Below are 27,105 nucleotides of genomic sequence, written 5' to 3' on the forward strand. Positions count from 1 at the left end.
CGCGCGCGTACATGATGCCGCCGAAATGGTACTGTCTACTGCGAGAGCGTTAACACCACACTTCGCACACTACAAGCGCTGGACCCCGTCTCTCGCTCTCTCCGCGCGCTCTGTGCAATAACCCACTACCCAAAGATTTTACAACGCACAAGCACTGCTATTATCGTTGCTAGCCGACGCAAATAACAATTCCTTTGGCTTTTTCCCAGAGCTTATAAGTTTCACAGTAAAACACAGATAAATACAATGAAACGTCAACAGACTTCTATCTAAATGTACACGTACAGTGAAGCAATTCCCTTACTTATTAAAAGAAAGCATTTAAATTACAAATATTTACATACAATTCAAAAAAAATTATATATCGGTAGCAGGTGCCATGCATCCTGCATTTTCGGTGTTACAGGCCTCTCAGATTGTTTGCAGATAATGCAGTCACTTACCATCTAGCTAAGTCATCAGAAGCTCAAAACAAATTAGAAAATGTTTTACAGAAGACATCTGCACGGTTCCAAAAGTGGCGGTTCACCGTCAACAATAAAAATTGTGAAGTCCTCCACACGAGAACTTACAAATATCGACAAATATCGATTAATTTTGGCTACGCGATAAATCATACAAAATTAAAGGTTGTCGAGTCTCCTAAATAGCTAGGGATTTCAATTTCGAACAACCTACATTGGAAGCATCACACAGAAAATGTTTTGGGGAAGGCGGCCCAAAGACTGTGTTTTATTGGCAACAATTTAAAGGTGCTACGAATCTACTAAATTGATTGCCTGCACTACATACATGAGCATAGCTTGAAGTAAATGGCGCTGACTGTTGCATCGTAAGCTCATAAAGTGTTTTCTAGCATGATTCGCTGAGCTGCAATATATTGCATGCAAATATCTCCTCTATGCGACTACTATTGCTCATTGTTGTATGGTCTGTGTGAACTGGCAAGTGTTTGCGTTGGCTCGTGACACTGAGTTGCAGTACCCCAACTGCGTTCTCCAACTTTGTGCTCGCCTAATACGCGGATGATGATGGATTTAAAATTATTGGGCACTACACAGCGTGGTCGTCAGCGCCCTTTTACGAGATCGTGGTAATGGTGAATGAGTAGCACTAAAAGCAAAGACCACATAACGATAACTACAGCATTACAAATATCACGTAAAATTTTCAGTAGATCTAGTAATACCTTTGTCACATGTTAAAAGAATTAGTAAAACAGTGGAAAAAAGTTTGGCTGATAGCGGAACGAAAAGAGTGAGCCAGCCACTAAAAGACATATTAAAATCTCCATTCAGTTAAATTGGGCAGAAGTGGTGACGCCACAACAAATGTCAACAGTCTTCGTGTTATTGTTTCGTCATCTAATGAGCGTAAAACTATCATCGGGCTTCTTCCACGACCAGGCTACTCGACGAACGAAACGTATGACGTTAAGGCACAAACAGTCAATATCGACGTAAGCTCTGTAGCCAGCACGTGTTAGAATTTGAGTATGGAAGCAAATTTTCAGCCTGCGTTTCGGGTCTAAAAACGTAACCATCTCATCGTCAAGAAGCGTAGGAAACTTAAATGTAAGAAACGAAGTAACTGTGTTTAACGTTCTTTTGACACCGATGTTATTAGAGATGGAGCTTGTCTTCACAAGGATAAGGCAGTATACGTCCACAACGTAATTATGGACCTAGTCGTTCGTCTTTAAACGTTCAGGGACACCGCAGAAAATCTGACGAGCCGGGAAATCGAGCCTTGATCTTTTGTAATGCCAGTTAAGTCCTCTCACTCCTTCTGAAATACAAGGGTAACAGCGTCTGGAAGAAGTGCACAATTTAGTTTCTCGTCTATTTGAGAATTTGCGTCTGATTTCAATTATGCAGTTCCATTATCAATCTTTAATAATAAATTGTGACCATCAAAAACACTGTGAAGGAAAGCTCTGAAACAGGTATTACCGGTCAGTACTCGCTTGAAAGTTTACACGGAAAGTGGTATTGTTGTGGACCTGTTGTTTTTTATCTCATTGTCAACAACTGGCGCTAAATCTGGAATATCTAAATGAATCGCGCTAAATGTGTTGCTATTATTGTCCACACAAAATGGAGACACCTGCACTTTCTTATCTTCGTCGGTTGTAAGAACTTGGAATTAAGACATTCTGCAGTTCTTTCAGGCCTAGAGGTTCCATAAGCACATTAATAGCACTAAATATTACTCTGTATTTTACTAAATGTACCAGCTCTCTTAAATAGAGAGTTAGTTACCTTTACATCCCAAGCATAATATTTATGTACAGTTAATCCAGTCTCCAAAAGTCCACCGGTTAAAAATTTGCACCATGACAGTAACTGCCTACCTGGAGAGAAGCACTTAACATAATGTCCCTTCTTCTTCCTAGCTTTTTCCCGCATAGGCATTCTCATACAGGTTGTGGAAATGTTACTGACAGTGGGTGGCTGGATTCCTAACTTAACGACACCACTTCCACCAGGACAAAAAAAAAAAAAATGGTTCAAATGGCTCTGAGCACTATGGGACTTAACTTCTGAGGTCATCAGTCCCCTAGAACTTAGAACTACTTAAACCTAACTAACCTAAGGACATCACACACACCCATTCCCGAGACAGGATTCGAACCTGCGAACGTAGCGGTCGCGCGGTTCCAGACTGTAGGGCCTAGAACCGCTCGGCCACCCCGGCCGGCTCCACCAGGACAGATTCTGTGTTCCTTATCTGTCTGAGTCTAGAATAAGTCTCGCGTTTAAGTGTTCAAAAGTTCTCTCATTGTTTGGATAGAGTGGATCTGAGGCGGGACGGGGGTACCAGCCCGGTATTTACCTAGCTGCATATGGGAAACAGCCTAAAAACCATATCCGGACTGACCGGCTCACAAGACCTTGTCCATAATCCGATCCGTGGCAGGCTCGCCTCGCCGAAATCCGGAAGCGGCGATGCAACGCACTTGGTTATTCGAGCCGATCCTTCATCATAGTGAAAGGTCCCGTATACATAAACCGCCACTAATGAATTTGTGCCAGGCACACACGTTACACATGTATTATGAGAACCAATCTGGTATTATACTACGAAACGAAAGTTACAAAGCACATGTGAGAAGGATTCAGTTTTCATGGAGGTATGTTCCGTCTTTGCGACTAAATGAAAGACAGTTTGTTTTTTGCCATACGCCTTTCGCTTGCTTTATTTATGAAGCATCTTCAGTGGCGTGATAATGCATTATGTACCAACGGCCTCGCCGCAATGGTAGCACTGGTTCCCATCGGATCACCGAGGTTAAGTGCACTTGGCTGGGTCTGCCGAGCGCTGTTTGCTAGTGGGATGCACTCAGCCCTTCTGAGACCAACTGAGGAGCTACTTGACTGAGAAGTTACCTGATAATGGTCGGGAGAGCGGTGTGGTGACCACATGCCCCTCCATATCCCCCTCCAGCGACCCCTATCGGCTGAGGATGACACGGTGGTCGGTCAGTTCCGTAAGGCCTTCCGAGGCTTTTCGGGCGGAGAGAGAGAGAGAGAGAGAGAGAGAGAGAGAAATGCATTATGTAGTAGTTACAAGTACGTTGAAATGTTACGTTTTCTCACGTTATTCTCTTGTTTTTCAGATTAGAAACAACTTCTGCATAACAAGTTTCGTTATTTGCTATTTTCAATGTTGTTGATCCATGTGTATAGTCCTGGAGATGTATTTACTCGTTCTCCATACCCCAGATGGCCGATTTTGGGCGTTTTTTCGACCACATTTATTTCAACACTTCACTTGCGCATTTCAATGTGTATTGAATGTGTATGTATTTGTAATGTGCAGTGTTACTAACTCTCGCTGTGTGTTTACCCTTCGTCTTTTGTTTGTATTGGGTATGTGTGGTTTGATATTTGTTCATGGGTGTGTGTGTGTGTGTGTGTGTGTGTGTGTGTGTGTGTGTGTGTGTTATTCTTTGTATGAGACAAAGACGAAAAATAAACATACAGTGACAGTTGGCAGCACTACACACTGTGAACACACACACACACACACACACACACACACACACACAGACACACACATCCAATACACAGTGAAGAGTGCAATCGATGTGTTGAAATAAATGTGGTCGGAAAAACGCCGAATATCGGCCATCTGGCGTATGAAGACCGAGTAAATACATCTCCGGGATGACACACATGGATTTACAATATCGGAAATCGTAATTAAAATGAAATTTTAATTTAACCTCACGAAACTTGTACAGCAAAAATTGTTCTAACATGAAAAAAAGAGAATACCATGAAAACACGTAACATAGTAACATAATTTGTAACTACTTCATAATTCATTTGTTACACACATAAAGCAAATATGTATTACATGTCACTAAAGAAGTTTCATAAGTGAAAAGAAGCGAAACGCATATGGCAAAAAACAAACTGCCTTTCATTTAGTCGCAAGGGCGGAACGTATCTCCATGAATTCTGAAGCAACTAAAGAATGACGAAACGAAAGACGATTCAGTTTTCTTCCACATAGTTTTAGAATGATTAAGGTTCTGTGGCGTATGTGCTTCAGTTAGGAGATTAATACCCACATTAACCCATTGGAGACCTGTAAAATACCTGCAGATAAATATCAGTTACACAGTCAATCAGATCACTAAAAAAACAGCTTTTAATTTCTCATAGAAAAGCTAGAAGTGTGGTGGGCACTGAACAGTGGTAATTCAGTGATAAAAAGTTGTTCCCCTCGATATTGTGCTTTACGTCAGTGCGTGGATCATTTAGCAGAAGAACCCCGGCAATTTTGTCTCCACACTCCATCTTTTCTCGAACGGAACTGATTCTTTCGCAGAGGTTCGCGCGACTCATAGTGGATGAGATGAATCCCTCAAGAAGGAAGGTTTACGAAGAGATCACTTCAGGGTGTAAGGTTTGAGATTCATCCAAACAGTCAACAGCCATTGGGTGTCACACGGCGCAGAAATGAAATATTTGCGCATATGTGGCGCTCTGTAACTGAATTAGTATCGTACTTTTGGCTAACCACTGTAACAGCTACTTATCAAAATAGAATGAAAAACTTATATTGAACCGAATGTAGGGAATGTGGATTTTGACTGGGCAAGTTCCATGCGGCTTTTCGCGAATGATGCTGTAGTATACAGAGAAGTTGCAGCATTAAAAAATTGCAGCGAAATGCAGGAAGATCTGCAGCAGATAGGCACTTGGTGCAGGGAGTGGCAACTGATCCGTAACATAGACAAATGTAATGCATTGCGAATACATAGAAAGAAGGATCCTTTATTGTATGATTATATGATAGCGGAACAAACACTGGCAGCAGTTACTTCTGTAAAATATCTGGGAGTATGCGTGCGGAACGATTCGAAGTGGAATGGTCATATAAAATTAATTGTTGGTAAGGCGGGTGTCAGGTTGAGATTCATTGGGAGAGTCCTTAGAAAATGTAGTCCATCAACAAAGGAGGTGGCTTACAAAACACTCGTTCGACTTATACTTGAGTATTGCTTATCAGTGTGGGATCCGTACCAGGTCGGGTTGACACAGGAGATAGAGAAGATCCAAAGAAGAGCGGCGCGTTTCGTCACAGGGTTATTTGGTAACCGTGATAGCGTTACGGAGATGTTTAGCAAACTCAAGTGGCAGACTCTGCAAGAGAGGCGCTCTGCATCGCCGTGTGGCTTGCTGTCCAGGTTTCGAGAGAGTGCGTTTCTGGATGAGGTATCGAATATATTGCTTTCCCCTACTTATACCTCCCGGGGAGACCACGAATGTAAAATTAGAGTGATTCGAGCGCGCACGGAGGCTTTCCGGCAGTTGTTCTTCCAGCGAACCATACGCGACTGGAACAGGAAAGGGAGGTAATGACAGTGGCACGTAAAGTGGCCTCCGCCACACACCGTTGGGTGGCTTGCGGAGTATAAATGTAGATGTAGATGTAGATGTACTGAATCCATAAAAAAGACAATAATTAGGAACAAAAGGTGTCTCAGGATTTGATATGATGGCTTCAAAATTTTTAAATACACTGACGGCAAAAGAAAAGAAACAATTGCAACACCATGAAGGAGTTGTGTAGCATAAACGAAAGTTGGTAGGCAGTTTCTACATCTGAAAGATAATGTCTGTTCAAATTTCGCGCCAGTCGCAAAGAGCAGCTCTAGTAATGCCGCTATGAGGATGCAAATCACATTTGCTCTAAATACAAGCTGTAACGGTCGTGAGAGTTAGTCACCTTTGAGAGTGGGCGTGGTGAGTTGATGTTAGTCAAGAATATCTTTATGGCGACAAAGACGCCATTATCAACACCTCGCTGAGTTTTAACAGTGTCGTGTGATACGGCTATCAGAAGCTGCATGTTCCTTCTGAGATATTGCAAAAAGACTTCGCAAGAATGTGGCCACTGTACATGATTGCTGGCAGCGATAGTCACGAGAATGTACGATCGCAAAAAGATCCGGCTCTGGACGGCCACGAGTCACTACCGAGACAGAAGACCATCATGTTCGTCGTATGGCTCTGGCGCATCGTACTGCACCTGTAGCAGCAGTTCGAGCAGCAGTTACCACCACAGTGACACAACGAACTGTTACAATTCGGTTACTTCAAAGGCAACTTCCATCCAGACGCCCTGTAGAGTACGTTCCACTGACCCCGAACCACCGCCATTTGGGACTTCAGTGGTATCAAACGAGAGCTCATTGGAGGCCAGGTTGGAGGTCTGTTGTGTTTTCTGAACAAAGCTGTTTCCGCCTCGATGCCAGTAAAGGCAGTGTGTTAGTTAGAAGGAGGCGAGTTGAGGGCCTGCAACTAACCTATCTGCATGCTAGACAACCTGGACACACACCTGGTGTTATGGTTTGCGCTGCTATTTCGTATTACAGCAGGATCACTCCTGTTGTTATCCCATGCACCCTGACTGCAAATCTGAACGTCAGTCTGGTGATTCGACCTGTTGTGCTTCCATTCATGGACGCATTCCAGGGACTGTTTTCCAACAGGATAACGCTCGCTTACATACCGCTGTTGTCATCCAACATGCTCTAAGTGTGTCGACATGTTGCCTTGTCCTCCTCTATTACCACATCTGTCTCCAATCGAGGACATATGGGACATCATCGGACGACAACTCCAGTGTCATCAACAAACAACATTAACTGTTTCCAGAATGAGATTTTCACTCTGCAGCGGAGTGTGGAAGGTAGGAGACGAAATACTGGCAGAAATAAAGCTGTGAGGATGGGGCGTGAGTCGTGCTTGGGTAGCTCAGTTGATAGAACACTTGCCCGCGAAAGGCAAAGGTCCCGAGTTCGAGTCTCAGTCCGGCACACAGTTTTAATCTGGCAGGAAGTTTCAACATTAACCGTCCGTGTATTGACAGATCAAGTGTAACAGGCACGGAACTCCATCCCACAATCTGACATCCGGCACCTGGGCAACACGATGCATACGCGTTTGTATGCAATGTTAATCACTTAAATATGTTACCTACACAGTGGCAGTGTGGCTGCAGTCATGTTTGTAATATTCTTAATGCACTTTGCACTGTGGAGTAAATGCACATGCGTTAAAGCTGTGGAAATACAACGAGCAGACAACCTGCTCAACCGAGACGAGGGTTTTTCAGTTCGAAAATTCATGGAAACCCCTCACTTCACGACTGCGCTCTCAAAGGAAATATTGTTCTAGGTCTTCACTCCTTAGCATCACAAGATATGCCATCAATAACAATCACCCAAATACTTCGTAAGCACTGTGGATTTGCTGATTCTGCGATTGCTTTGTTTTACTCTTAGAGGTGCAAAGTTTATCTATGACTGACGCTCTTGTTACCAACAGTATTACCTCTGACGCAAGCGCGCTTACTCCGCTGTGTAAAGTGCGTTAGAAATCTTGCAAGCGACTCACCCTGAGAATGGCTGAAACGTTGTCAGCCGAAATTTAACGTCTGTGGTTGACGGCTTATGACACCCATGTTTTTTAGTGGTACTATTTACCTATTTCTGTGGCAGTGGAAAAACCCTTCGCGGAGGATTTCGGTGACATAATGGGGTAGGTGCGTGGATAAAAATACGCGTGGGGCAAGACTATGCTTCAAGTTTTGACGTCCCCAAAGGAAGAGGATCAACATTCTCCCATCAGGCAGCGCAGACGTCATCATCTTCTCACTCGTATTCTGGAACCTCGTTGCAGCTGGACGCTTACGGCTGGAGAAAATGCGGTAAGTCACTTCTGTACGTTTTCAATTTAAATTTTGTATAGTTGTGATTGCGTGTTACTTGAACCTAAATCTATTTAAAAATTAGGGAAACTTGGTACCGGAAATGGTGGCTATAAGCTTCCAATATTCTCCTTGATCTCCACGACTTTAATTGTGTGTGTTACCTGTAGATTGCCGAAAAAGAAATTAGCGGACTGGGGGTAACAGTACGCAGATCTAATGGGATAGAAATTCGCAGTGCTTATTTTTACCACATGAAGAAACGATCTGCGAATATTTACCCCATGACCTATACTTTGACGTATGTAGTTCCTGCTAGCGTATTGAAGCATTTTTTCTTGTGTGTATTTGCCTATCCTGATTCATTATTCACGTTACAGAACTTAACGTTTCTTTTCTGTAGTTTTTATTTACAGTAGGAAGACGTTTGTGGGACCTTTAGGTAGTGTTTTTTTTTTTCAAACATACCTGTCTCTCAAACACACTTAGGATATAATCACGTCCTCCATAGTGTCATCTCCTTTTTCCAGAAACAGTTTTAGAACATCAACTCGACAGCCATTTACAGAGCCACTCTACAATCAAGCTTTTAGCCTTATTGAAAATGGGAGCTCAATACGACAAGCATCCCAACCTACCGAGTTTTCAGAGGTTGTCTTAAAAAAAGTCTTAAAACCGGCAGAAGTAGTGAGCACCTGGCCGATTCACAAAATTTTTTTCATTTGACGAAAACCATGCAATAGTGTAGTACTGCCTTTCCCGCGAAATACGTTTTTTCGGTTTACTGTCTGATCAGTAAGACGTTAATTGTTGAATTCGCGGAAAAATAGAGTTCCTCTTCTGTTTTTCCATACACCGTATGTGTTTGTAATCCTTTTTATTTTCTTCATTTGGGGGTAAAGGTACTCACAGCGTACTCTTCCCCAGGTCCGCATACTCTTGCCCCACAGTATGAGGTAAGAGTACGCTAAATTATTTTTTAATAAAACTTATTTTATCCTTATAATAATGATTGGATGATAATGAAACCGAGATGTCAAACTACGTGTTGCATGCGTCATTGATATAATATTGTGACAAGTTTTAAAAAAATTTTAAACGAAAAATGTATACTTTTACACCCACCTACGAGATGTGTGGAACTTGATCAAATAGTTAAAATAGGTTTGTTTATAAATAAATAAATCTTCTGCTACCAGTCACGATTTTCTTTATTTTACTATTTGCACGACGCGTTTCGAGAAATAATTCCCATTTTCAAGTGCGTTTTTATGATGTGTGTTAAGCCATTTCTTTTGATGTTGTCAGTGTGTGTGAGTCTGCTTCACTTTGTTGACTTTTACTGTAATATATAAGAAACGCGATTTTTAGTTGGGTGTCAATATTTTCTGTGAGGTTAGTGGCTAAAGTTTGAGAACAATTTGTACTTACAATTTTCTAATGGTCCATTTGTGTAGAGAGTCACACACACTTAACATCACACACAACTTGTACATTTTACACATCGAAAAATATCTGATATAAACAAAACAGTTACAAAGATCTTCTTATAGGTGGTTCACAGAGATAACATTATAGGTCTTCCACAGATTATGATATGCTTTTGTACAGAGGTTAATTTATCTTTACAATTTGGCTCATGAATTACTTATACTGATTTTACATTTGTGCTTATTTCTATGTTTTACTATTTTTATTTAAGTATATTATCAAAACATCTGAAGAAATTCACTGATTCATTTTCAAGTTTTTCATTTAATATTTTATCTTCATATTTTCTATAATGTGAATATATCTCCAGTTCTTCAAGCAAATCCATTTTATGTCCTTTATCTAGTCGGTGGAGTACTTTGACATTTTGCTCTATTTTTCCAAATGGGTGTCCTGTATTATGTATGTGTGTTGCTATTGCTGATGTAGCGTGTTTGTTGTGGGTGTATGCTCTAATGTGCTCTGTGTACCTGGTGTTGATATTTCGGCCTGTTTGTCCTATGTAGAACTTGGAGCATTCCTGGCATGTTACCTTGTATATTCCAGAGTCTGAATATGGATCATGATTACACTTTATATTATGTATTAGTTTTTGGTGTAGTTTATTGGATGTAGAAAACCCAATTTTTACTCTGTGATTTTTGAAAATATTTGCAATCTTCTGTGATACATTGCCTATGTATGGAATGCTAGATATATATTTGTTTTTCTCTTTTTCTTCTGTGGTGCAGTTTGTACCTGGGTTTCTCTTCATTTTGTCTAAGATTGTGTCAACCATGGAAGCATTGTAACCATTGGCAACTGCAATCTTCTTCACTGTGTTTATTTCTTGTTGCATATTTTCTTGGTTCAATGGTATTTTTGTTGCCCTATGCAGCATTGACCTGTAAGCTGCCTGTTTATGAATATTTGGGTGACATGAGGTTGCAGGGATTGTGGTGTCAGTCATTGTGTTTTTCCTATAAATTTTGAATGTGCATGTGTTGTTGTGTCTTGTAATATTTAGGTCCAGAAAGTTGATACTTTTATTTTGCTCATGTTCCACTGTAAATTTGATTTTCTCATTTAGATTATTGAAATGATTAAGAATGTCTGTGATGTCTTTGGTATCTCCTTTTACTAACAGTAGTGTGTCATCTACATATCTCCTATAAAATTCTATTTTCTTTAGGCAGGGTTCTTGGCTGTCAAATAATTTTTGTTCTAAGTGATTTAAGTATATGTCAGCTATGGTACCGGATATACATGATCCCATTGCTAGGCCATCTGGTTGCTTATAAATGTTGTCATTAAAGGTAAAGTAGTTGTAACTTAGGGTTAGCTGAAGGAGTTCCATAAATTCTACAATCTCTGTGTATGAAAGTTTCTTGTGTTGCATAAGGTTCTTTTGTATTACTGTTAGAGCTTCTTGTATGGGTATGTTTGAATAAAGGTTGGTGATGTCAAGTGATATAAACTGTGCATCTTGGGGGAGCTTTCTGGTTCTTAGTTCTTTGGCTAGAATCATGCTGTTTTTTATGGCATATGTTGTTTCATATGTATAATTTTTCACCAGTATGTTATTTAGTTTTTGAGACAGTTTGTATGCTGGGCTGTTTATAGAGTTGACCACAGGACGTATCGGGTATCCATTTTTGTGTATTTTTGGTTGTGCTCTTAGGCGTGGTGCTTTTGGATTCATACATGTAAGGTATTTCTTTTCATTTTCTGTCAACAGGAAATGTGTGTTCTTTAATTGCTCCTTAATTTTACTTTGGAATTGTTTGGTTGGGTCTTTTTCAATGTGCTGAATGTTATTAGCAGCAAAAAATTCATTTGTTTTGTCTATGTATTCTTTTTCTTTCATCACAACTAATGTATTACTTTTGTCTGACTTTACAACTATGGATTGGTTGTTTTCCAGTTTATTGTTTATAGATTTTAAAGTTTTTGTATCATTTATTGTATATTTAGATCTAAACTTATCTTTATTCATTTCTTTCTCAAGAAGCTTGCTTACTTTGTGTCCTATTGCTGCTTTTGTATTTGAATTTAATTTTGCAGCATCTGCTGCACTTTTAGTTGCAGCTATAACCTGTTTCAGTGTATGGTTGTTGAGGTTAGGTTCTACGTTGTATTTTAGTCCTTTTTGGAGTAGATCGTTTTCTCTTTGGTTGAACTTTATGTCAGTGTTGTTTACCACTCTACTGTAAAATGTGTGTTTGTTTTTGTCAGTTATCTCAAGGTTGGATCTCTTGTCTTGTTTGGATGTCAAGGTCTGTAGTTTCTTGTTATGTGTGTTGCAAATCGTCAAGTACTCTTTGTCGACTACTTCCTGGATATGCCTGCAAATTCTGTCATAAACTGTAGGTTCCATGTTGTTTGCTGCTTCTATCTGCATGTTGAGTAGCTTTCTGTTTAGTAAGTCCTTTTTCTTATGTAACTGCCTTATTTCGGTTTTCAGCCAGAGTTTTTCTGCTTTCTGTTTTATAAGTTTTGCTATGTTGCTGCTAGAACATATTTTCACTTTTATATATTTCGGAATTATTCCTAGTTGTTGACAGTGCTTGTTGAATCTTATGTGTGCAACTGTTTTTAGTACTTTCATTTTGAGGTTTTTGTATTTATATATAGCTTTCATTGCCTGGCTTGGCACTAATAATCTGATTTGATCCATTATAAATGGTTTTTGAAAGCCTGCGACTGTAGATACAATAGGTTTGTTTATAAATAAATAAATCTTCTGCTACCAGTCACGATTTTCTTTATTTTACTATTTGCACGACGCGTTTCGAGAAATAATTCCCATTTTCAAGTGCGTTTTTATGATGTGTGTTAAGCCATTTCTTTTGATGTTGTCAGTGTGTGTGAGTCTGCTTCACTTTGTTGACTTTTACTGTAATATATAAGAAACGCGATTTTTAGTTGGGTGTCAATATTTTCTGTGAGGTTAGTGGCTAAAGTTTGAGAACAATTTGTACTTACAATTTTCTAATGGTCCATTTGTGTAGAGAGTCACACACACTTAACATCACACACAACTTGTACATTTTACACATCGAAAAATATCTGATATAAACAAAACAGTTACAAAGATCTTCTTATAGGTGGTTCACAGAGATAACATTATAGGTCTTCCACAGATTATGATATGCTTTTGTACAGAGGTTAATTTATCTTTACAATTTGGCTCATGAATTACTTATACTGATTTTACATTTGTGCTTATTTCTATGTTTTACTATTTTTATTTAAGTATATTATCAAAACATCTGAAGAAATTCACTGATTCATTTTCAAGTTTTTCATTTAATATTTTATCTTCATATTTTCTATAATGTGAATATATCTCCAGTTCTTCAAGCAAATCCATTTTATGTCCTTTATCTAGTCGGTGGAGTACTTTGACATTTTGCTCTATTTTTCCAAATGGGTGTCCTGTATTATGTATGTGTGTTGCTATTGCTGATGTAGCGTGTTTGTTGTGGGTGTATGCTCTAATGTGCTCTGTGTACCTGGTGTTGATATTTCGGCCTGTTTGTCCTATGTAGAACTTGGAGCATTCCTGGCATGTTACCTTGTATATTCCAGAGTCTGAATATGGATCATGATTACACTTTATATTATGTATTACTCTATAAACTCTATAAACAGCCCAGCATACAAACTGTCTCAAAAACTAAATAACATACTGGTGAAAAATTATACATATGAAACAACATATGCCATAAAAAACAGCATGATTCTAGCCAAAGAACTAAGAACCAGAAAGCTCCCCCAAGATGCACAGTTTATATCACTTGACATCACCAACCTTTATTCAAACATACCCATACAAGAAGCTCTAACAGTAATACAAAAGAACCTTATGCAACACAAGAAACTTTCATACACAGAGATTGTAGAATTTATGGAACTCCTTCAGCTAACCCTAAGTTACAACTACTTTACCTTTAATGACAACATTTATAAGCAACCAGATGGCCTAGCAATGGGATCATGTATATCCGGTACCATAGCTGACATATACTTAAATCACTTAGAACAAAAATTATTTGACAGCCAAGAACCCTGCCTAAAGAAAATAGAATTTTATAGGAGATATGTAGATGACACACTACTGTTAGTAAAAGGAGATACCAAAGACATCACAGACATTCTTAATCATTTCAATAATCTAAATGAGAAAATCAAATTTACAGTGGAACATGAGCAAAATAAAAGTATCAACTTTCTGGACCTAAATATTACAAGACACAACAACACATGCACATTCAAAATTTATAGGAAAAACACAATGACTGACACCACAATCCCTGCAACCTCATGTCACCCAAATATTCATAAACAGGCAGCTTACAGGTCAATGCTGCATAGGGCAACAAAAATACCATTGAACCAAGAAAATACGCAACAAGAAATAAACACAGTGAAGAAGATTGCAGTTGCCAATGGTTACAATGCTTCCATGGTTGACACAATCTTAGACAAAATGAAGAGAAACCCAGGTACAAACTGCACCACAGAAGAAAAAGAGAAAAACAAATATATATCTAGCATTCCATACATAGGCAATGTATCACAGAAGATTGCAAATATTTTCAAAAATCACAGAGTAAAAATTGGGTTTTCTACATCCAATAAACTACACCAAAAACTAATACATAATATAAAGTGTAATCATGATCCATATTCAGACTCTGGAATATACAAGGTAACATGCCAGGAATGCTCCAAGTTCTACATAGGACAAACAGGCCGAAATATCAACACCAGGTACACAGAGCACATTAGAGCATACACCCACAACAAACACGCTACATCAGCAATAGCAACACACATACATAATACAGGACACCCATTTGGAAAAATAGAGCAAAATGTCAAAGTACTCCACCGACTAGATAAAGGACATAAAATGGATTTGCTTGAAGAACTGGAGATATATTCACATTATAGAAAATATGAAGATAAAATATTAAATGAAAAACTTGAAAATGAATCAGTGAATTTCTTCAGATGTTTTGATAATATACTTAAATAAAAATAGTAAAACATAGAAATAAGCACAAATGTAAAATCAGTATAAGTAATTCATGAGCCAAATTGTAAAGATAAATTAACCTCTGTACAAAAGCATATCATAATCTGTGGAAGACCTATAATGTTATCTCTGTGAACCACCTATAAGAAGATCTTTGTAACTGTTTTGTTTATATCAGATATTTTTCGATGTGTAAAATGTACAAGTTGTGTGTGATGTTAAGTGTGTGTGACTCTCTACACAAATGGACCATTAGAAAATTGTAAGTACAAATTGTTCTCAAACTTTAGCCACTAACCTCACAGAAAATATTGACACCCAACTAAAAATCGCGTTTCTTATATATTACAGTAAAAGTCAACAAAGTGAAGCAGACTCACACACACTGACAACATCAAAAGAAATGGCTTAACACACATCATAAAAACGCACTTGAAAATGGGAATTATTTCTCGAAACGCGTCGTGCAAATAGTAAAATAAAGAAAATCGTGACTGGTAGCAGAAGATTTATTTATTTATAAACAAACCTATTGTATCTACAGTCGCAGGCTTTCAAAAACCATTTATAATGGATCAAATCAGATTATTAGTGCCAAGCCAGGCAATGAAAGCTATATATAAATACAAAAACCTCAAAATGAAAGTACTAAAAACAGTTGCACACATAAGATTCAACAAGCACTGTCAACAACTAGGAATAATTCCGAAATATATAAAAGTGAAAATATGTTCTAGCAGCAACATAGCAAAACTTATAAAACAGAAAGCAGAAAAACTCTGGCTGAAAACCGAAATAAGGCAGTTACATAAGAAAAAGGACTTACTAAACAGAAAGCTACTCAACATGCAGATAGAAGCAGCAAACAACATGGAACCTACAGTTTATGACAGAATTTGCAGGCATATCCAGGAAGTAGTCGACAAAGAGTACTTGACGATTTGCAACACACATAACAAGAAACTACAGACCTTGACATCCAAACAAGACAAGAGATCCAACCTTGAGATAACTGACAAAAACAAACACACATTTTACAGTAGAGTGGTAAACAACACTGACATAAAGTTCAACCAAAGAGAAAACGATCTACTCCAAAAAGGACTAAAATACAACGTAGAACCTAACCTCAACAACCATACACTGAAACAGGTTATAGCTGCAACTAAAAGTGCAGCAGATGCTGCAAAATTAAATTCAAATACAAAAGCAGCAATAGGACACAAAGTAAGCAAGCTTCTTGAGAAAGAAATGAATAAAGATAAGTTTAGATCTAAATATACAATAAATGATACAAAAACTTTAAAATCTATAAACAATAAACTGGAAAACAACCAATCCATAGTTGTAAAGTCAGACAAAAGTAATACATTAGTTGTGATGAAAGAAAAAGAATACATAGACAAAACAAATGAATTTTTTGCTGCTAATAACATTCAGCACATTGAAAAAGACCCAACCAAACAATTCCAAAGTAAAATTAAGGAGCAATTAAAGAACACACATTTCCTGTTGACAGAAAATGAAAAGAAATACCTTACATGTATGAATCCAAAAGCACCACGCCTAAGAGCACAACCAAAAATACACAAAAATGGATACCCGATACGTCCTGTGGTCAACTCTATAAACAGCCCAGCATACAAACTGTCTCAAAAACTAAATAACATACTGGTGAAAAATTATACATATGAAACAACATATGCCATAAAAAACAGCATGATTCTAGCCAAAGAACTAAGAACCAGAAAGCTCCCCCAAGATGCACAGTTTATATCACTTGACATCACCAACCTTTATTCAAACATACCCATACAAGAAGCTCTAACAGTAATACAAAAGAACCTTATGCAACACAAGAAACTTTCATACACAGAGATTGTAGAATTTATGGAACTCCTTCAGCTAACCCTAAGTTACAACTACTTTACCTTTAATGACAACATTTATAAGCAACCAGATGGCCTAGCAATGGGATCATGTATATCCGGTACCATAGCTGACATATACTTAAATCACTTAGAACAAAAATTATTTGACAGCCAAGAACCCTGCCTAAAGAAAATAGAATTTTATAGGAGATATGTAGATGACACACTACTGTTAGTAAAAGGAGATACCAAAGACATCACAGACATTCTTAATCATTTCAATAATCTAAATGAGAAAATCAAATTTACAGTGGAACATGAGCAAAATAAAAGTATCAACTTTCTGGACCTAAATATTACAAGACACAACAACACATGCACATTCAAAATTTATAGGAAAAACACAATGACTGACACCACAATCCCTGCAACCTCATGTCACCCAAATATTCATAAACAGGCAGCTTACAGGTCAATGCTGCATAGGGCAACAAAAATACCATTGAACCAAGAAAATATGCAACAAGAAATAAACACAGTGAAGAAGATTGCAGTTGCCAATGGTTACAATGCTTCCATGGTTGACACAATCTTAGACAAAATGAAGAGAAACCCAGGTACAAACTGCACCACAGAAGAAAAAGAGAAAAACAAATATATATCTAGCATTCCATACATAGGCAATGTATCACAGAAGATTGCAAATATTTTCAAAAATCACAGAGTAAAAATTGGGTTTTCTACATCCAATAAACTACACCAAAAACTAATACATAATATAAAGTGTAATCATGATCCATATTCAGACTCTGGAATATACAAGGTAACATGCCAGGAATGCTCCAAGTTCTACATAGGACAAACAGGCCGAAATATCAACACCAGGTACACAGAGCACATTAGAGCATACACCCACAACAAACACGCTACATCAGCAATAGCAACACACATACATAATACAGGACACCCATTTGGAAAAATAGAGCAAAATGTCAAAGTACTCCACCGACTAGATAAAGGACATAAAATGGATTTGCTTGAAGAACTGGAGATATATTCACATTATAGAAAATATGAAGATAAAATATTAAATGAAAAACTTGAAAATGAATCAGTGAATTTCTTCAGATGTTTTGATAATATACTTAAATAAAAATAGTAAAACATAGAAATAAGCACAAATGTAAAATCAGTATAAGTAATTCATGAGCCAAATTGTAAAGATAAATTAACCTCTGTACAAAAGCATATCATAATCTGTGGAAGACCTATAATGTTATCTCTGTGAACCACCTATAAGAAGATCTTTGTAACTGTTTTGTTTATATCAGATATTTTTCGATGTGTAAAATGTACAAGTTGTGTGTGATGTTAAGTGTGTGTGACTCTCTACACAAATGGACCATTAGAAAATTGTAAGTACAAATTGTTCTCAAACTTTAGCCACTAACCTCACAGAAAATATTGACACCCAACTAAAAATCGCGTTTCTTATATATTACAGTAAAAGTCAACAAAGTGAAGCAGACTCACACACACTGACAACATCAAAAGAAATGGCTTAACACACATCATAAAAACGCACTTGAAAATGGGAATTATTTCTCGAAACGCGTCGTGCAAATAGTAAAATAAAGAAAATCGTGACTGGTAGCAGAAGATTTATTTATTTATAAACAAACCTATTGTATCTACAGTCGCAGGCTTTCAAAAACCATTTATAATGGATCAAATCAAATAGTTAAAAGGTAACAACACAACAAGGCGCAAACCACTGGCCGACCGCCAGAAGAAGAAGTCCCACAGACGTCTTTCTACTGTAAATAAGCGCAAGCAAACAAGTAACTGAGGCAGGGGTCGGATGTTCACCTGCGTGCTTAAAGCTCATCAGTCTGTGCACTGCCGTTTCGGCGATCGGAAACTTGCTCCTGTAGCTGATTTGACTTTACAAAGTATATGACAATCGAAAAATTGGATATGGTTTTCTTTTATGCGGAGTGCCTTTAAACTGTTAGAGCAGTTACATGCTGGAAGGTATCCTCATTGCGTCAAGTACAAAGAAAATCATGCGGCTGGTACCGGCGGAGGTTCGAGTCCTCCCTCGGGCATGTGTGTGTGTGTTCAAATGGTTCAAATGGTCCAAATGGCTCTGAGCACTATGGGACTTAACATCTGTGGTCATCAGTCCCCTAGAACTTAGAACTACTTAAACCTAACTAACCTAAAGACATCACACACATCCATGCCCGAGGCAGGATTCGAACCTGCGACCGTAGCAGTCGCGCGGTTCCGGACTGCGCGCCTAGAACAGCTAGACCACCGCGGCCGGCAAAATGGTGTGTGTGTTCGTCCTTAGGATAATTAAGGTTAAGTAGTGTGTAAGCTTAGGGACTGATGATCTTAGCAGTTAAGTCCCATAAGATTTCACACACATATGAACATTTTTTTGAACAAAGAAAATCCGTCTTTGCACACATCGTACAAAATATTCCAGACTCTGTTAGTGTGGAAAATTAAATACACCAACGGAAGAGAACAAAAACTGTGAGGGAAATGCGATTAACATTTTAACAGCGGTAATACACAATCCAAATGTTATTAGAAGGCAATCTGAATGTGCGACACAGGGGTGTTTTCCGAAAACTGCCAATGCCTTTCAAAATCGATCGCAGTTCTCTGAATAGTGCCTCCGTAAAACCCTAAGTGATGTGCTGTTTAAATGCAGTATTTTATTTGCGAATGAAACATCTTTAACAAGCGATGAGGAAAATGGGAAAATCAATCTTCACAATTTGCACTACTGATCAGTTGAAAAGCCACGTTCACTGTGAGAAGAGGAAAAATGACGACCTTGATATATCAACGCGTGGTGCGGGCTTTTCAAGAATACATCGTTGGTCTTTGATTTAGTGATGTGACTCTAAATTGCCACAATGATCTAGTTCCTAACAGGTATGCTGCCGCAGTTATTGGAAGACATCCCCACAAATCATGTGGTACAAACATTATGGTTTTCCCGCTCATTCCGTATAGGCATTCTTAAAAGAGCATTCGTAGGTCGTTGGTTCGGTCGTTGAGAAAACACAAAATAGCCTGCACGCTCACCATACTTAACACTTCTGAAATTTATCCGTGGGAAAAATTAGAACAAGAGGTTTGCAAGGAAACATTGGTGACCCTAGAAGACATGAAATTACTTATGACATAAGTATGTGCTGCGATAAATCCAGATTAAATTCAGCACACAATATTGTCTATCCGTAATTACTTTATAGCCTGTATCAGTGGTCTGCGTCAATATTTTAAGCATTTGATATGACTGACATACCGATAAATACACGAATTATACCTGAAATAAATGGTTGGTTTCGTTCCGCGCAGTAGGGCTAACGCTTGTAGTGTGTCTCCTGGCGGCGGGACGATGATTTTTGATGCTGTCATTTTGCTGCTATTTGATCAAGTACCACACATATTGTACCACGAAGGCTTTAACCAAATACCACAGAAAAAGTGTTTATTCAAAACTGAAAAAAGTCGTTGTCATAATTCGGCAAGTATAAACGTCAAAAATTACATGTACAAGAAAGAAAATTAGCCACACTGTTCGCTCTAACTCAGAGAAAACTCACCTCCATTCTGGATATAATATCTCATCTAAAGTATCCGGCAGGCTGAAGGAAACGTGGAGAAGGAACACAGCACGTGATTTATGCCGGAGAAAGACAAACCGCGATAGAGTTCATTTGTACGAAGGCGTACGGAAAAGTAATACCTCCGAATTTAATATGTGAAAACTCGTAGAGAATTTTTGAATAAAACAAACGTCATTAACATTCTGCGTTCTTATTCTTCATATCTACAAATTTATTTCTCAACGTAGTCGCCACGGCGATGAACACAATTTCTGCCAACGAGAGTCATGTTCGTTGATACTGTAACTGTAGAATATTTCACTTTGTTGACGGAGCCACAACAACCTTACTGCTACTTACACCGTTCATCACTATCAAAGTGAAGTCCTCGAAGGTGTTCTGTAACTTTTGGAAACAGATGAAAATCTCATGGGGCCCAGTCGGGACTGAATGGAGGATGATCGCTGACAGTGAACCCAAGACGTCCGATTGTTGCGGATGTAGCAACAATCGTGTGTGTTAGGATGGGAAAAGCCGGCCGGTTAAAAGTGATACCGGTATTTTAGTTCTGAATAACCAATACTTTTTTTGGTCTCGCACATGGCAGGTGTTTCTTGTTTTTTATTTTGTACGTGCAATGTCCAAGTCTTGCCTCCACCTGGTCTATACAGTAGTTTCTCGCTGTCTTCGCCGGACATCCGTTGCGTTGCAGAATGGCACCACCAATAACCTGGAAATATCTTTAGGAAGTGACGTAGAATGAAGTACCTTGCTGCATTTGCTTTAAAAGATTAAAAAGATTCGTCCGCCTGTTATATGAAATAATGAAAAAGGAAGGAAATTGTGGCCGCGCGGGATTAGCCTAGCGGTCTGAGGCGCTGCAGTCATGGACTGTACGGCTGGTCGCGGCGGAGGTTCGAGTCCTCCCTCGGACATGGGTGTGTGTGTTTGTCCTTAGGATAATTTAGGTTAAGGAGTGTATAAGCTTAGGGACTGATGACCTTAGCAGTAAAGTTCCATAAGATTTCACACACATTTGAACAAGGAAATTGTGGTACCAGAAATAGTTGGTTGGTTGGTTTGGGAGATGAAAGGGACCAGACTGCTAGGTCATCGGTCCTACCAGAAATAAATTAAAAACTTTACAGTTTATTGACAGCATACAATAAAAATATAAAGTAGCTCATCTGCTGCCTATGTCTACATAATATGCCTTCATCTGCTTGTAGCCCTTGAAAACGGACAAATTAACAGGAAAAATAGAGTTCTTCAAACTCAATTCTCCCCTTTAGCATTGACTATTCATAATGCCCAAATAGTAGTATGATTTCAGAGTATAACATGATTTTTGAGCAGATTTTTAAAAAAATTAGAATTAATATTGTTAATTTTTTGTTGTATTCAACCACTTATCACTTTTCGAGAAAAACAGCGAAAGGTGGATGGACTAAGTTCTCTTTTATTTGCCTGTTTACAATATTTGGTTCTATGTATCTGTGCAACTGAGTCAAAATTTTCAATCTTTGCTCGAGTTGCACGTTTATTACAGGAAATAATAAGAATAACACTCCAAAAATCCGTTATTTCAGAAACCGGCATTTGAGCTGATGTGATAGGTTCACCTGGCGTGGAGAAAAACCGATGCAACTGAAAACAGATTATTCCAGCGATAACCGACATGCCTACTGTGGTCTGGCATTATCATGCTCAAGGAGAGGGTGCTCATGTACGCACGTACTCATCGAATTCGAAACTCAATACAGCATGCTACTTCTCACGCACCAATAAAGTTACATTACACACCGCTATGTTACACGCCGCAGTTCGAAGCCCTGTAGTGGCAAAGCGCTGCAAGTACATAGACGTAAAGAATAAAGATGTAGAATGTTGGTAACGTTTGTATTATTTATAAGGCGTTAAGACTTTTCACATTAAAAATTTGGAGGCATTACTTCTCTGCACGCTCTCGTATCTCATAAACTAATAGTAACAGGATCTAGTTTGTGGGTACTCGTCTGCAAGAAGTACATTTTTGCAAGGTTATCTACATACCCAGCTACGTTATCTTCAGCAAGAAATGAGCAGATTTGAACTCCGGCCACAACGGTTACATTACGCCAAAGCCAACAGCAGCAGATGTTACAGCGATCGATGTGACCGTGTCTTCTTGTCTGTTTTTAGGTGCTAGACGAGAAACTTCTTACGTTCATTCCATTCTTTTTCATTATATATCTTATAACTTACGATAAGAAGGGTGTTATGTATGAGATACTAATTTTGGCGCTTTATTAAAGCTACCGACAGAAGTCAACTTTTTTTTTTGTTTTATACGGGATAAATCCGACACCACAGAGAGAAATTTGGAGACTACTCAGGGAAATTTTTTGTATATTTTGATACAATAGACCTGTAGTCTCCAATTCTCCAATATTTGTTATAGAATAATTGCATGTCGTTTCATTCCTTGCCCCAGTGTATGTTTGAATCTGCCTTCGTTTCGTTAGCGCTCATCACGTCTAAGACGGGAAACTCTATACTCATGATTTGGCAAATTGAATTGATTTAAATTTGCGACCGGATGCCCTTCCTATCGCTGCAGTTGTCAGTTGCCAAGGGGAAAGAAGTCCCGCGTGTGTTACGTGTCTGAATCATGTAAAGTTTGTTCTGCCTGTAATCTGGTTGTGTATCGTATTCTCTACGGCGGAAATTCGGAACCAGCCAAGCATTTGATAAACCAGCGTCGGAAACAACCTAAAAACCACACTCAGGGTGGCCGCTGCACCAGTCACGGTCGTTAATCCACCGCCGGGTCTGTCTCGCAAGGTATCAGGCTGCACGTAACACTATACGGGCAGGTTCTTAGCTCTGCATCTGTATTACACTGAAAATACCTGCACAACAATGTTAATGTCAACGATATACGTTGTGTATCTTGTCTGGAAACAAACATGCTCCATTCACTCACGTTGCTTGCTCTTGACCAAGATAATGTCCACACTTCTTCATCAGGTTTGGATTCAATACCACTCGCTTCTGACTAGGGTTTATTTTTCTAGCAGAGTTAGTTTGCGTTAAAATGATACACAGATATATGGATAAGTTTACTGGTTAAAAGTCTGCCAGTATGCAAACTTGTATTGAAGTGATTCTACGCCCCAGATAGAACTCGCTGCGCCTTCAACCCTCCCCCCCCCCCCCCCCCCACTCGCTCACCAGCGATGATATCTTTTAGCATTTTTTTCTATTGACGTTTAGCAAATTATGATTTTGTAAGTAGGTTTAATGACCATATCAGACTACTATCAGACTTAGTGAAACTGACTGGCCAGTGAGGTTTAATACAAGAACTACATGGCTTAAATTTTTAACACAGTGATTAGCAAAGAAACTTAAGACTTTCGACGTTTAAACGTGTGACGGAATTCCATTCGCTCTAGAATAACGAAAAATACGTTATACGAGGGGCGTTCAGTAAGTATTGCAACACCGTTATTTCTCGGCCACCTTCGGTTGAAAACATGTGGAATTTGTTGTGGGACATCGTGGATATTCCCGCTTCAGCCCCTATAGTTTCGTTAAGTTCTGATAGGTGGCGGCACTATACATGGCTTTCAAAATAGCGTCTGTAACGGAGGTTTTTTCCAAGCAGAGAGATGTCATTGAGTTTCTTTCTGCGGAAAACTAGGGTATCGTAAATATTCACTAGCGCTTGCAGAATGTCTATGGAAACCTTCAGTGAACAAAAGCACGGTGAGTCGTTAGGCGAGGCGTCTGTCATCGTCATACAGTCGCCAAATCTGTCCGACCTGCCGCATTCCGGCCGTCCGCACACAACCGTGATTCCTGCGATGTTGGAACGGGCGGACACTCATTCGAGGTGATGGACGGATCACAATCAAAACCTCGCTACTGAGCCGAACGGCTCTGCTGGTACTGCTGATACTCGTCCACCAGTTGAGGTTCTCAAGGGTGTGTGTCCGCTGAATTCCTCGTCGCCTAACAGAAGACTATAAAGAGCAACGAAGGACCATCTGTGCGGAATTGCTTGCGCGTTACGAGGCTGATTGTTACAATTTTTTGTCGAACATCGCCACAGGAGACGAAACATGGGTTCATCACTTCGAATCGGAAACAAAATGACAACCCAAGGAGTGGTGCTACACCACCACTCCTGCGAAGGAAAGTTTAAAACCGCACGCTCAGCCGTTAAAATCATCGCGACTGTCTCCTGGGCCTGTGAAGGGGTTATTCTGTTTGATGTCCCTCATGGTTCAACGATCAACTCTGAAGTGTATTGTGCTATGCTCAGGAAACTGAAGAAACGATTTCAGCGTTTTCGTCGCCATAAAAATGCAAACGAACTTCTCCTTCTCCGAACAAAGCAAGCCCTCGAACAAGTCTGCGCACCCGAGATTAGCTCCCAAAACATAATTAGACTGTTAGTCCTCATCCACCCTACTGTCAGGGTCTCGCACCTTCCGACTTCCATCTGTTTGGCCCAACGAAGGATGCACTCCGCTGGAAGCAGTAAGTGATTGATGTGGAGGTTATTGATGCAGCAAGACTTTGGATCTGACTTCGACCAGCAGAGTAGTACCATGCGGGCGTACAGACTCCCCCAGATGACGTAAGGACGTCTCATTGAATGAAGATTATGTTGAAAAATAGAGTTGTGTAGCCAAAAGAGTGGGGAATAATATGGTGTATTGGGATCCTGAATAAAATCAACCTGCTTTCAGAAAGAAATGTGTTGCAGTATTTACTGAACGCCCCTCGTACGAAAGTAATGTCTACTTCCAGCGGTCCTACGACTCCAGACGCGTGAGCAATGCAGCCAGTGACCAACGGCAAAAATTACATATATTCACCCGAGTGTACAACTTATTGCTAGATGGACAAAGGATAGCTGTCTATAGACACAACGACTGGCAGCTGCCGTAATATTATTAATGAGCAGTAGAAGGCTCATTCTTCATTTTTTTCTTTTACTTTCATAACAAGTCATACCACCTGAAACTTGGAAGCAGCAAAAGTCTCGGCTGGAGGGACCAAAAAATTATTTTTTCCTCCACCCCTTTTGCTATCTTCCTCCACCGTCGCGTCTGGTTCTAGTCCTCAGTCGGCACAAATCGGAAAAAAACGGAAGTCGGAAGTCTTCGATCAAATAGCATATTTGCTTTCGTAACCTCTTGCTGACGCCTGACATCATACAATGTCAGAGAAATCCATTCTTCAATACGAGTGAGTTGTGTAGGCGGTAGCTGTGTGAATCAAATCGTCATAAGCCACGTTAGCGACAGGCTTCTGTTCGGTAGCAGACGTTTCTTTGAAACATTATTGGATGTTTAAGTAGGCCCTGCATCTTACACAGAAGAAGATCTTCTGCTTATGACTCCGACCACAAATGAAGCTGCATTATTTTGGTTAACAACAGTGTAACCTGATAGTTGTTTCTGTCATTTGTTTTTAATGGTAATTTGCATTATTGTACTTGCTTCTGACTCGAATAAAAAAAACTATATTATCACACTGATACGACCCACCACGGAGAACGGGACTCTTATACCATTCTTCAGTATTGTTCATCGATCTGGGATCCTTACTAGGTAGGACTGATAGAAGCGATCGAGAAGATCCAATGAAGAGTGGCGTGTTTCATCAAAAGACCGTTTAGTGGGTGCGAGAGCGTTGCAGAGATGCTCAACAGAGGCTACAAGAGAGGCGTTGTGCATCACAGTGAGGTTTACTATTGATATGTCGAGAGAGTACTCCCCGAAAAGAGTCGTACAACATATTATTTCCTCCCACATACGTCTCGCGAAATGACCACAACGAGAAAATTCGGGAAATTAGAGCTAATACAGAGACTTAGCGACAGAACGAGGAGCCGGCCAAAGTGGCCGAGCGGTTCTAGGCGCTTCAGTCTGTCAACAGCTACCGGGGATCGGACGCGGGTCGTCTTTGTAGCAGCCAGAACCGCTGATCGCACGGTTGCGGGGGAGGTCTGGCTGCCTCAGTTACGCAGAAATTTGCTTTTCATTGTCATCGTGTAGCGTACAAAAAGCGTTGTGCACAAGAGAGACGCTGTGCGCAGCGGCAGAGGCGGCGGATACTCACAAGCTGTAGCAGCAGGGCGAGCACAACCGCGCGCAGCCACATCGTGCAGCCTTCTGGCTGGCTACCGCCCTGTCAACCGCTGGCCGCCGCTGCTTCTCCGCGCATGCGCGCTGCTGCCGCCCGCCACCCTACCGCTGCTCGCGAACTTCGTACAATTGGCATCAAGTGTGAGTGGACACGGGCGCGCATACTTCTGTCTGTAGCCGCCGCAGCGCTCGTAACCTGCGGACTTCTGGCATCCTCTGGGTCACGTTTCGAGCATTACACGCTGATTAACAAAGGGGAAACTGCGGACAAAGGCAGTAAGCGCTGTAGAAATACCGGTCTTGATATCCACGAGTTTACTAAATTGCTGTCGGTTGTTGTCGCGATGCTTCATTAGATGTACAGCGTGGTGCACAACACACGTTTTTCACATGCACCGCAAAAGAACATTACAAAGGCATTTTCAAAACAAAAACACGAAACAAAGAAATTATTAAAACGAGGGCGTGGTAAAAGGTAACGCCCTAGAATTTTTCATGTGAAAATTCTTTAGGCATTCTAAATGAAACATCTTTATTATTCACGTCAACATATTTATTTCTCAACATTGTCACACTGGCGACGAATACATTTTTCTGAACGAGAAGTTTGTTGTTACTGTCACTGTGGAATGTTTGACTTTATTGATTGGCCGAGCGTTTCTAGGCGCTACAGTCTGGAACTGCACGACCGTTACGGTCGCAGGTTCGAATCCTGC

At 39.7% G+C, this 27,105-nt stretch overlaps 1 protein-coding gene across 1 annotated transcript in view; it reads right to left on the minus strand.

Annotated features, from left to right (window-relative positions):
• The window catches only part of LOC124555135 (beta-galactosidase-like), a 319,307-nt gene extending 292,902 nt beyond the window's left edge, over positions 1-26,405 (minus strand). Inside the window, exon 1 of the mRNA XM_047128946.1 lies at positions 26,364-26,405. Within this exon, the coding sequence (XP_046984902.1) occupies positions 26,364-26,405 (42 nt within the window). The remainder of the gene's footprint in view (positions 1-26,363) is intronic.
• Between the last annotated feature and the right edge of the window lie 700 nt (positions 26,406-27,105).

The sequence above is a fragment of the Schistocerca americana genome, chromosome X (genome assembly GCF_021461395.2).
Source record: "Schistocerca americana isolate TAMUIC-IGC-003095 chromosome X, iqSchAmer2.1, whole genome shotgun sequence".
Taxonomy (NCBI): Eukaryota; Metazoa; Arthropoda; class Insecta; order Orthoptera; family Acrididae; genus Schistocerca; species Schistocerca americana.